We start from the raw sequence: 13,383 nt of genomic DNA on the forward strand, positions 1-13,383 counted from the left end.
TACCCTTAGAAAGACTAAATAACTCTTTGTAGCTTTTGATCAGCCCCAATTAGGGAAATTGGGCCTTACTGGATGAATTGTTAAATGTATTAAAGTTTGCTATACCAAAGCAAAATGCACACTACTCCCTACCTAGAGTTTATTCCACTCACACTGGCAGCACTGTGGCTTTCTTATAGGCAACCCCTCACCTGCAGACATATTTAAAGCTGCAACATGATCTACTATCAACACTTTGACCAAATGTTGGTGTGTGGACATTGATGCCTGATATGAAGCAGAAAATGTGCAAACTCCTTTGAGTACTTTATTTGATTGGACAGAACAGTGCTTGTAGTTCACGTTTTGCCCTATGCTCAGTACAGCAGGGCTTGTTTATGGTTCTAATCCAGTGATCAAGGCCATAAGTGTGATCCGCTTATTTACATTTACGACCCGGAGTATTTATTGAAAAGAGCATATATCAAAGCCAATAGGCCTTCAAGGGGGAATGGTTATTGCATGTTGTTGAAGATTGTAAAGAAGCATTTTTTCATGGAATACAAGTGCTAACTAGGGCTAGGCAGGTGTCTTTGAGGTGGTTGCCCACTCTGATAAACTTCCAGGCTAGAATATTTGCACTCTTTGTTATTATCAACTATTATTTGGATAAAAGTTTGTAATTTTATGACTGAATACCCAATAAGTGCCTTGAGGGAAAGGCTATACTCTATACCAGTAGTTCTTATTCTGAGGACCCCTACTGAATCGCTTTTGGAAGCTCAGGACCCATGCCTAAGCAAGTTCTATGATTTGACCTACAACAACATACACAAAAAACCACAAGTATACATTAAACGAATACGGAAATTTTTTAATTATTTTATTCAGAAACAAAAACTAAGCAAAACTATATTTTAGTTTTAATGGACAGGTTAGAGCTTTTCAAGATGTAGTATTAATTATAAAAGACAGAGCAATATGTTAGGCTCCTCCATATCAGTTTGTTCTTTTTTGCTCCTAATGCATGATTTCTTTCAGACAGTGCATAACCGTGCTTCAGTTGTAGCCACCAATCCCCTCCACTAGACTATGTTTGATGTCCTTGCACTGCTCCTAGGAATCAAGGTGCTAGTATGTTTCCTTCATCCAAGGGAAGCCATCTCTAGGTGAGGAGAAATGGAGTTATATGGTCAAATCTTCTGGTTCCTGTAATCTGTAGCTGCTTTCAGGGCTTCTTATAAAGGAGCCAGGTGATTTTAGGGATCCCTGTAAAAATGAAGGTGCTGTTGTCACAAGAGATTGGATGACAGTTTCGAAGTCATCTGAAGGGATGCGGGGACTTTATTCCTCTTAAAAGCCTAATCTGATGCTTTGCTTATCACTATATCTTTGATGTGGGAATATAAATTTGAGTTTTTGTCTATAATGAGCCTAGTGATTTCACGCATTACAGTAGACAGTTTGTCCCTGATTAGATTGGTTGCCTCTAGCCAATATTGAACTGGAATGGGGCAGTATTGGAGAGAAGGGCTGTGGATTCCCTCCTCTACAGTGTCCTGATGCCCGGTGGAGCTACCAGATAGCTAAAGAGGAGATGGGTTGTGGACCCACCCCCCTGCCGTCACCTAGCCAGCCGGACCTTGGACAGATTTTCTCCTCGTCTCTACGTCTTATCTTCCACCTACCCCTTTACCCTATCCCCTTACCCTTCCTTGCTCCATTCACCTTGTCCCCTATGTTCTTTAAATGCTTTTCTTGATACTTATGTAACTTTTAACTGATGTTAATTGCAACATTATTATTCCTCATGTAAAGCACTCTAATTCCTTCGGGTCTAGTCAGCGCTATATAATAACTCATTAATTAAATATGTTCCCCTTTAGTACTCTTTCTCTACTTCCCTAGCTCCTATCCCCTCTCCACTGAACCTCTCCCCTTGCCTGCTACTCTTCCTAGCCCCCTGTCCTTTGTGCCCTTTGACTAAGCACTCCTTCTCCCCTTGTTGGGGAAAGATCCAATATTTATACTCTGGAGTCTCAGCGAACCCGCTGAGAGAGTACACTGCGCCAAGGGAGCCACTCACAGCTGAGGTATGGTATGGCACCCCTTGCCAAAGCACCCCCTCTCCCGTTTTTGGGGAAGGATCCAGTATGTAGGCCTTGGAGTCTCAGAGACCCCTCTGAGAGAGTCCACTGCGTAAAGGGAACCTCTCGCAACAGAGATAGGGAAGGGATACCACTTCCCCTGGGATCACAGCTTACTGGACTTTGGACGTTGCTTGGACTCTACCGGTTTGTGTCCCCGTCGCCCTTCCCCTCCTCTCTCCATACGGTGTCTCTCACCCTCCCCTGCTCCTACCCCCTCTCCCCTGAATCTTTCCCCTTGCCTGCTTTTCCCCTTTACGTATTTGTGGTTATTGTTTATCTCTAATAACTGTATAACCTTTGTAACGATGTAACCTGTAACTATGGTCTGATACTCATGTAAAGCGCTCTGATACCTCCGGGTCTAGCCAGCGCTATATAAAACCTTTTAAATAAATAAATAACGCTAGATGTCATCTGTGTATAGATGGCAGGGCAGTTCAATGTATAGCGTGAAGTGTGTTGGAGAATACATTGGTACTTGTGGAACTCCTTGCTGGAGAGGCTGTTAGTTGGGATTTTTGTGTTGAAACGGTTGATCAGGTATGATTCGAACCACGTTTCGGGATGTGACATTGTATTGTAAACTGTTTTGCAAAATTACACTAAAAGAGCCTTCTGTGCTACTGATATTTGACCCTGGCTCTCAATCTCTGTGTATTATAGAAGTGAGGAAGCTATCTTATGTCCTCAGAGTGGATTCTTTCCCAGTGTAATTAATAACTGATCCGGGTAATGTAAAGTTTTTAATGAACGTGTCATCCTCTGTACATGTCAAAAATGAGTGGACCAGTTAGGACCATTGCAAGTTTTTCAGTAGGGAGTCGACCTATCTTTTGAGAAGTGGGTTGACTTGTCTAATCTTCAGACTGTCTGGGACAGTACCTTGCTCCGTGGAAAAATTTACCATTGCAATGAGGTACAAAATATGAGGGAGTCACTCTTGCCAGCTTAGCTGGAAAAGGATCATAAAATGAAAGGATGGCATTGCATGTGTGATGATGCAAGACAGGTCTGTTTTTGATACTTCCTATAAGGAGTACCGTATTTGACTATCTGTACCCAATAAGTGAATTGATGCTACACTGCTCTGTAATTGCTTTGCTATTTGACCAGCTGTGGTTGAAAATGTGTGTTACAGTTCTTGGAACTGGTTAAAAACATCTTTCCTTATTGATTACATGCACACTTCCTTTTCATGTTTTGAATATTTAAAAACGTTTCTGAATGCTGTTAAATGCTTGCTTCTTCACCTTTACCACCCACATGACGAATTACAGATATTTTCTCAACAAACACTTCTTGCTAATTGTTTACTTTACTTTGCAGCCAATGCTGTTTGAAGAAGATGAACTTTCCCCTCCGGCACCACCCAACCCTTTCAGTGATCTCACGGAGAATGAAATGGAAAAGTATAAGAAAGAAATTGAACGCCGGCAGCAGGGTTTAGAAGGTCAGTCTGACAGTGTCCTATTATAACGACCAGTTACCATGCGTTCACTTAGCATTATTCTCAAGGAAATTTGCAAATTGCCTCCTTTATAAAAATATAAAAAAGAAAATGTTAATTAAATGAGAGAACTTTAGTTGTGTTGAAAGGGGGCAGGGAATCCAGTTGCATTTGAAGTTTGAATGGATTTTTGTTTATTTCTTGTGTAGGTATGCGTAGATGAGCTTGCACTAAATTGTGATAGAATGTGCCTCTCTATGTTTTGTTAGTTGATATGATGGTTTAAAGTGCAGTCTCTGCCAATGCTATAGCCACTTGGTGCAGATCGGTTCCACCTGAACATTGGCCAGTTCTGATTGATACTTCTTCCCACAAATTCCTCACCTTATGAATGTCCTCCAGGTGCTAGATTGGATCCGTAATCTTTTTCCCCAGCAGTAGCTCTCAAACTCTGCCAGGTAGCGCCAGGCAATTTTAGTCGTGGTTCTATCTTCCCCAGATGTGGCAACATCAGATTATATGACACTGAGGGTCAAGACTGATTTGCATATGGCTGAGTCCAAACTGAGGTGGCATGGTGGACAAAAGAACAATAGTTTGGAATGCTAACCTGAGCATTTTCCACTGGTTAGTTGCATTGCAAGCATTCCTCCAATCACCTTCTGTGTGTTTAAGATGCCTTAATTCGCCTTACACTGGAACACCACACATGGGTCCTTATGGAAAAACAAAGGACATGATCTTCTCAGATTTGGGAAGTTCCTGCATAGACCACATTGCTATGGCTCTGAATAGTAAGTTTCACCTATTCTGTGCCCTGCACTTTCCTCTGAAAGGTTCCCTGGGGGACACCTTCATGTTCAGCTGCTACTCACGGGGTCTGCTGTCTTTTCCCCATTCCCTACAGAAGGTGCAGGAAGACCAGGCACAACGAATTCTTATTGCTCCATGTTGGACAAATATGGTTTGGTATGCTGATCTGTTGAAACTCAGCTTTCATTCGCTTTTCTACAGAAAAGTTCTGCTTTCACAGTAGGATGGTCAGGTCTTCCAGCCCAGTCCCCAGATGGTTTACATGTGTTGAGATTAAATGTTATCCATTAGAGATCTTTTACTTGCCATAAGAAGCCGTGGTTTTTATCCCAGTTACCTGACAACCTACCCCCATGTGGGTTCATTTGTGCCTCTGACCTAAATTAGTATCTTGGTGTGGTTCACTGGGATTAATTCCAGCCTCATCTTTCTGAGGTTCTGCACTTTAAGTTGCTGAACAAGGCTTGGCAGATGCCAAAGTGAAAGCATATTTTGCTGCACTGTTCGCCTTCATGTGACTTCTCGATTAACGCTCTAAATTCAGGTCACCTTTGGTTGCATAGTGGGACTACTCCTTTTCAATAGAGATAGGTACTGTCAATGGGTGCAATTCGGAGAGTGTCAAAGAAAGTGCCAGGTTCTTCAGAAGAGGTCTCAGTGGCTGTGATCTGTCAAACCATCATGACACATAGGGAGGAGACCGGTGTAGAGAGTCGTAGGGTGCAAAGCTCATGCCGCAAATTGCAGAATTCAGTTTGTCGCATAGCCAAGACCTGTACAGAATTTACTACTAGGTTTAATGAGGCTGAAGCTCGTATCTGGTGCCCAGAGGATGAACTGGCAGCACAGAAGGCTATGACTGAGACCCTGCGATCCCTAAAAGATGACACTCAGTGGACACCGGTTGACCTAGAAAATCGGTCTCGCAGGAATAATCTGAGAATAATTCTAGTGTGTTTGCAGGAAACGCATGTCCATGGGGAAAGCAGATACTCCGGTCAGAATTGGGTTATGTGGTCTTGGCAAAGCAATCAACAATGATTCAGGGGGGGGGGGGGGTGAGTGGCGGTGTTAGCTTAATCGGCAATACAAACAGGTCCTGTTTTAGCTGATAATCAAGGACGTTGGGCTTTTCTGCAATGTATTTTGGGGGAGTGAAGTTCATGCGGTGCACATTATATGACTTCAACTTCGATGAGGCACTCGTTCTTGAGCAGTTAAATTTGGAACTCTCACTATGGCCTACCCCACTTGTGCTGTGCGGCGAATTAATATTAGTTTGGGTGGGAGAGAACTCCAATCTGGTATTCAAAACTATAAAGGTATGAAACCTAGGGTTTTTAAGGCATTACACCATCTAATGTCTGATCACGGCCTGATAGATTATCTGGGGCACTCTCCATATGCTCGATCCGGGGTTTACATTGTATTCTCACCCGCATAGCAAATTAGTACAGCTTGATATATTTTTTTGTATCTCCTTTACTAGTTACAGCAATTAAGATACAAGTTTTTCCAAGAATCACCTCAGATCATGCGCCAGTAGTGTTGGATATTCCCACACTTGGTATATGTATAGTCCTAAGGGTTTTCACTTTCGATAGGAAACTCCTGTTGGATGATATTTTTTCCGACCACATGAAGGTTTGGATAAAGGACTTCCTCCAAATCAATCGGCACTCCACGTCCTGTGGGATTGTCTGGGATGCCCTTAAAGCTTGTTTTAGTGGGGAAGTCCTGAGCTATGGACTACATAAACAAAAGCAAGCTAAACTAGATCTGAAAGAGACACGTGAGTGATAGATTCCTTACCTTGGAATATCCCCAGGCATCAGACTGGATCCGGAAAGCTTTCATCAGCAGTATCCCTGCGCGTCGATAGGCGTCGTCGTACGGCTCCGCGTGCAACGTTGGCGTCATATTCGCCGAGATGACGTCACTGGAGCTACTTAGACACGCCCACCCGCGCAGACATCAGTTCTTTCTTTTTCTGCGCCAGCACGCGCAAATCCGGTGAGAGCAGTATCCCGTCACTTGTTGACTAAGTATTTTTTTGTTATAATTTGTGAGCACACTGTACCCCTGTTGCATAGGGATGCCCGGTTTCAAGCTTTGCAAGGCCTGTCCGCGCACGATGTTGCTGGCTGACCCGCACTGTGAGTGTCTCTTCTGCCTGGGGCGCGACCACGACACCGAATCGTGCTCTCACTGCCGGGCCATGGCCCTGAAAACTTTGCGGGAGAGGTCCCGCAAGTGGCTGGATGCCGGGGAGTCAGCCCCCGTCGTTCCAGGTCCCGGTCCCACGGGAGGTTGAGGGCCTGGTCCCGGAGCAAACACCATCATTCAAAGTCTTCGCACTAGTAGTCAGGTAAGGCGAAGCACAAAAAGTCAAAGAAGCGTTGCTGCTCTTCGTCCTTCCCTCGCCGGTCGCGTGACGCGGCTGAGGGGGCAGGTGGCACCGCCCCTGCAGCTCTGACAGAGCCTAAGCAGTTACCATTGGTTTACCCACCTTTCCCGAGTCCATTGGTGACTCCGGCCGTATTGCAAGAGTTTGTGTGTGCCTCACAGGTTTGTCTTTTTCTGTGTCTTCCTTTAATTTTCCCAACATAGCGTCCACTTGAGGACCGAAAAAGGTGTAGTCCATTAACCAATACACTAAGGAGGGGCTGCTAGACTTCAGGTTAGAATCAAGAGACTCAGAAGCAGGCAAGCAGTTGGAGGAGAAACGTGTTGTTGGTTCCTCAAGACTCTGCACCGCTGTGTCTAAGGAGCACCTGATAGTTGCATTAGAGATGATTTTTCTTCCTTGAAAAGCTCCCTTACCTGCTTCCTGCAGGCTGTGAAATTTGTTTTACTAAGACTTCATCTCCTCCCAGATGGATCTATTATCTTGACAGTAGTCCAACTGAGTTGGCTATGTGCAACAATGCAGAAGTCCACACAGCTGAACTTCTGCCAGCAGCATTAATCTGCTTTGCGTTCCTTGTGAGCCACAATGGCATGGTCTATACCCGAGTACTCTTGGGAGCAGTATGGCCCAGAAGCAAATCTGGTGAAACATGTCCCCTGATATATGTGGGGTACTCTGTGGCCAGTTTAAACTTTTATTCAATTATAGGTGCAACACCCCTAGTTTTGATTGGGTCTCTAACGTTTCAGCTCAGCACTTAAGCATGATTTTAGCATTGCAATTACTGTATAGATCATTTGGTTTTAGATGGTGTTTCAATGAGAAAGTCCTCCTCCTACCTTGTAATGGTCCGCTGCTGAAGTTGGTGCATCTCGGAGAAGGACATATTCTTGCCAAAGTTTGTCTCCATCATTTGTTAAAATTTGCTTTTCAAATGCGCCCGGAGATCTACAATAGGACCAGGATCTAGAGTGTCAAGGCTTGGCTCCGCAGATCTCGTCTTTTTGGGAATAATAAATGCCCTGAGAAGATTGCCTGTTCTAAGGTAAACCAATATGGATTCTGCTGATACATATCGGGTGGAGGTTAAGGATTAAGATCCCAAATGTGTGCTATGCTACATGTGCCATTATGGCCTCCTTTATTATGCTCTGTTTTTCACCACACTCCTCTGTGTTGGGCACAACAAAAAAGCAAGAAACTGATGGTGGCTCGCTCCATAAAGCCTTATGTCATCACATCCTGTTCGGACAGAGCTACAACTGGAGTTGCGTGGCAAAACTGGAGGGCTATTGCTGTGGGGAAAATGGCTTGTGAATGTTGACTGCTCATGTTCCGAGTTTGTCCAGCATTTTCTTAGCTACATACATTTAAGGTGGATGTACAACTGTATAAACTGCATCTGAAAATCACAATGACTATTTTCAAGTCTGTCTACTTTATTGTGTTTGTGGAAGTTGTAAGTTTGCATCGGTAACAAAACACAATTATATGACAGTGCTATCCATTGTGGAGTGCTATGAGGAAGCTTAAACTAAATCTGCCTCAATTAAAGTGTGCTCTACTGTGGACTCAGTGGTCACAGCTGCATTTTTGAGAAGGGGCACCGAAGACATTTGCAAGACAACCACTTGATCGTCCTTTATAAAGTTTAAATTACATTGCCTAGGCTCAAATACTTTTAAAGTTCGGTGGTTAAGCGTAGTTTGGGTAAATCATCTGTGATACATGATGAACTCCTTACAAATTGTTAGATATTACTGGGGAATCTTTCAAAACTGAAGAATCTGCAGAGGCATCATTACCTACAAGAATTAAAAAGTACGGTTCCCTGAGGTATGTTGATTCTGGTGGATATAAAGTTTACTCTGCAGAATTTTTCGTTGCCTGCTATGTTTTTCTGATATTTTAAATCCACTGAGCTTGGAAAGCTCTAATAACTGAAAGAACAGGGGGGGAAGATGGCGGCTGGGTAGGACGCTCAACCAGAGAGCTCCCGACCCCGTGAAACCATAATGGAAGCCTAACGCGTTTGAAGTAAAAAACGAAAATAAGCGGCAGAAAAAGAAAGGATTACTCACACTACATGGAATGGTGTGCATGAGGGAATCGGATGAACGCAGACCTCCAGGGGCAGAATCGAGTTCGCGGCACGAGCTGTCAGAGGAGAGGTCGGAAGGGAAGTGCTGCTCGAATCTCTGGGCTGCCGCAACGCAAGCAAGAACGAGCCGTCGCTGGGTTGCTGGTAGATTGACGTTCCGGTTCCGGGGCGCGAGCAGCAGAGAGAGCAGGAAAAACGGCGACTCTGACTCCTTCAACAAAGAGAGAAGCGAAGGTAAGGGTCAGCTCTGTACGGGTGGAATTCTGAGATATGGCTATGGTTTAATTAGCGCTGACACCTGGCAGGACATAAGGGAAAAGAAACATACCGTAATTGAAGCTCGCTTATTTACACAAGACTCTGGGGGGTCACGAAACACCGCCGTCAGTTTGAACTTGAACTCCAGCACAAAAATATACCGGAAAAAAGAAAAAAAGCTCCTATCTGTACACGCCACTCGAAAGACAGCTGCAAGTATTATAACGAATGTAGAAGCCTCCAGAATAGTGGTTTCATATGATCCTAACGTTATAAGCTGTAATCTCCGGCATATGAGTTCCACACATGAAACAACAAAAGTGGACGTGGATGACAGTAAGGGCTACAACAAAACGGAGGGGATTACTTCCAAAGTAGAGGTAACAGCAAAGACTCAAGGTGGGCAACCCTTAGAGTTATGCAAGAAACAAACTATTTCAATCTATAGCTTACGAAATAAGAACTTCCTGAAACAAGAGCAATACCCTAAAGGCATATCTCCAAGAGAGATAAAAAAAAAGACATACGAAGCAAACCAAGGAGGTCAAAGAGAATCCCAAGCCAGACGATAGGCTGCCACCTCATAAAGAAAGGGCTGTTGGCTTAGTGAAAACTAACTCCAAAATAAAAGTGACACCCTCACTAAGATCCTATATTAAAATACAACAACAACAACAGAAACCGTATTCCCAAGATCGAGTTTGTATGCAGATACTTTCCCCCGACTTCTCACATTCAAGGAAAACAGGAGACATTTCCTCCCTAGATAAAGAAGCATTTCCTTCTCACTCAAACCATCATCAGAAGTATTTCGAGCCCGAAAAATCGGCCTCAGAAATTAAGAAAAAAGGAACCAGAAACAAGAATAAAGACAGGTTTGAATCAAAGCCACTAGAGGACTTTTGGAAGATTAATAAAGGAAACGAAGTGGGGAAAGAAACAGAGCCCCAGAAAGTCCCCATGGCAGAAAAGGGAGAAAAGGGAGAAAAGGGGGGAAAAGAAAATCCCACAGAAGAACAGAAGATCACGGAAGGAGATGAAAGTTCACAAGACGAGCAAAAGACTTCTCAGAAAAGTCACACAGACGAACTTCTTGAAAAAATATGGACGGAAATGAGGGAGAAATTTACTATTTCGGAAGCTAAACAAGACAAAATCCAGGAAGTCTGTGAAAAGCTAGATAACAAGCTAAACGCATTAGGTGACAGGGTGACAGCAGTAGAAAATGAAGTTGTGGCCCTAGACAAAAGGGTGGAAAAAAACCGAAGCGAAATAAATGCCCTGAGACAAGAGAACAAGATAGTGAACGAAAAGATGGAATCTTTGGAAAATCAGGCAAGAAAGAACAACATTAGGATCCTGAATGTTCCAGAAAACCAAGAGGGGTCAGACATGAAGAAGTACGTAGTTGCCTTATTCACAGAATATTTCCCCTGGACTGATGAGGCACAACTAGAGGAGGACATTCAAAGAGCTCACAGAGACCCATTTGGGAAAAGCAAAGAAAGGAAAAATCCGAGAAAAATACTTGTTAACTTCAAAACATATTTGCTAAAAGACAAAATATTGGGAGAGGCACTGAAAAAGGGCAACTTCAATAAAGATAATTGGACCTTCAGAATAAGATCCGATATGTCGAAGGCCTCCCAAACAAGACAATGGGAGCTAGGAAATTTGATGTCAGAACTCCAGCAGTTAGGGGCTACGGTACAGATGAAGTTTCCACCATCCCTCAGGATAATGTGGCGGAACAAAATGAGGAATATGAAAGACCCAGAAGAAGTTAAAACATTTATCGAGCTCATGCGGGACCAAAGGAGAGAAGAACAGCAGAACAGATAAGAACAGATGAGATCCTTGAGACACATAATCCTGAACAAGTTTTAAAGAATATGGATGGAAGGCTTCAAATTATTTTATAAGGAAAAGTCAGAAGTTAAGAGTCACGGGGTGGGGAGACATGGAGGGTTATGAAGATAACCGAAGGAAAAGAAGAGGGAGGCTTCCCCGGGGAGGGAAAATATAAACACAAAAGAAAAAACACAAAAGCATCACAAAAAAAAGGGTGGGGCGCAAAATAGGGGGAAAAAAGCAAAAATCCTCATATGCTGGAATAGAAGAAAAAACAAACCGGAGTTTCATGTCACAAAATTCGACATACAGAAGAATGGCAAGAAGGATCAGAACGTATGGGGAGCATAAATAGAGACATCAAGATTCTCTCTTGGAACGTAAATGGATTAAGGACTAAGAGTAGAAGGAGTAAAATCCTAGAATATATTAGAACTTCTGAAAGTGAAATAATTATCTTACAAGAAACGCACCTCTTGAAAGAAGAATGGGCCCAAATAACAAAAACTCAAGGATGGATAGACTCTTGTGTTTGTACAACACAGCAATGTAATGTCAAAGGAATTGCAATAATCACAAAAAAATCGTTAAAAGCTGTAATAGACTCAGTAGAAGTAGACAATAAAGGAAGATGGGCAGTTATCAGAGTAAAAATTGAAAACAACTCATACACGATAGCAGGATACTATGGCCCAAACCTAGATGATGCAGACCCCTTACAAAAACTATATTCACAGCTACTATTAGCCACAGCACCTATAATTCTGGGAGGAGACTTTAATTTAGTAATGGACCCCAGACTAGATAGGTCGCCACCAGGGAGACTGGCAAATCTACCAAGAATGAGGGAGTGGATTGCTATTTATAGAAGAGATCTAGAGTTGATTGATATCTGGAGAGAGAAAGGAGAAGCAAATCATCCCTTTACCCTACACAATAAAAAATTGGGACACAGGTCAAGAATAGATTATTTTCTTATTGACCAAGGACTTTCAGAAAATGTAAAAAGTGTAGCTCACCTCCCAGCTCATATTTCAGATCACTCGGCAGTACAACTAACACTACAGGTCAAAACAGTAGGAACAATAAGAAGATTCACAGTTGAAAGAGCAATATTACAAGAACAACAAATGTTAAAGGAATTGGAAACTGAAACAATACATTTCTTCGAAAACAAAACGGGCACTACGAAACAGACAACCTGGGACACATATAAAGCTGTGATAAGGGGGAAGTTATTGAGCCTAGGAGCTTTCAGAAATAAGATACTAAAAAGAGAGATCACAGATCTGGAAGGTAACATCAACACTCTAGATTCTCTTTTACTAAGTGAACAAGACACGACTAGAAAAGAAGAATTATTGCAAGAGAGACAACAGAGCAGAGAAAAACTAGAAGACATTTTGGAAGAAAGAGTGCGGAAAAAGTGGGAGTCAAGCAAATTAGCAAAACATGAATATGGGGAGGGATGTGGAAAGTGGTTGGCGTGGAAACTTAAAACAGACTTAGCCAGAAATAAAGTAAGGAGCATACAACAGGAAGGCCAAACAACGCAAAGCACGGACGAAGATATAATTAAGCGGGAATTCAGAGCATTTTATGAAGAATTATATACGGAAGATACTAATCCACAAGAAATTATGATCAATTCCTATCTTGAAGACGCTCCATCCTTAGCCCTAACGGAAGAAGACAAGATAGAATTAAATAAAGAGATCTCAACAAAAGAAGTAGAGGAGGTCATTAAAAGCCTGAAAAAAGGAAAAGCAGCAGGACCTGATGCCCTGCCTAACGAGTTCTTCATGAAACTAAAAGACATCTTGCTCCCACATATCACGGAGCTGGCTAACCTGATTCTGGAACAAGAAAGCAGTATACCAGATTCCTGGAACGATGCAATAATTACCATTATTTTAAAACCTGGAAAGGACCCTGCTAGATGTGAATCATATCGACCAATATCACTGCTAAATGCGGACTATAAAATATTCACAAAGATATTGGCAGCAAGGTTAAGTAAAGTATTGCCACGAATTATAAACATCGACCAAAAAGGATTCATTAAAGGGAGACAGCTGAACGAGGTCACTCAAGAACTTCTGACCGCAATAGACGTAGCCACACAAAAGAAAGTTCCTCTCACCATACTTTCTGTGGACGCCGCAAAGGCATTCGACAGAGTGAACTGGGCTTTTCTAGAGAAAGTCATGATCAAAAACAACATCGGCAACTCCTTCTTACAAGCTGTGAAGCAAATATATAAGACACCAAGATCTAAAATTCTAATCAATGGAAGCCTCACAGACGATGTGAAGATTGGAAGAGGCACAAGGCAGGGTTGCCCTCTTTCGCCCTTACTTTTTAACTTATATAT

At 42.7% G+C, this 13,383-nt stretch overlaps 1 protein-coding gene across 11 annotated transcripts in view; it reads left to right on the top strand.

Annotated features, from left to right (window-relative positions):
- The window catches only part of ADD3 (adducin 3), a 455,953-nt gene that overhangs the window by 398,984 nt on the left and 43,586 nt on the right, over window positions 1-13,383 (top strand). For all 11 annotated transcript variants that reach the window (XM_078643745.1, XM_078643752.1, XM_078643750.1 and 8 more), the window contains one exon: window positions 3,456-3,579. In XM_078643745.1, the coding sequence (XP_078499871.1) occupies window positions 3,456-3,579 (124 nt within the window). The remainder of the gene's footprint in view (window positions 1-3,455; window positions 3,580-13,383) is intronic.

This window comes from Lissotriton helveticus, chromosome 5_1 (genome assembly GCF_964261635.1).
Source record: "Lissotriton helveticus chromosome 5_1, aLisHel1.1, whole genome shotgun sequence".
NCBI lineage: Eukaryota > Metazoa > Chordata > Amphibia > Caudata > Salamandridae > Lissotriton > Lissotriton helveticus.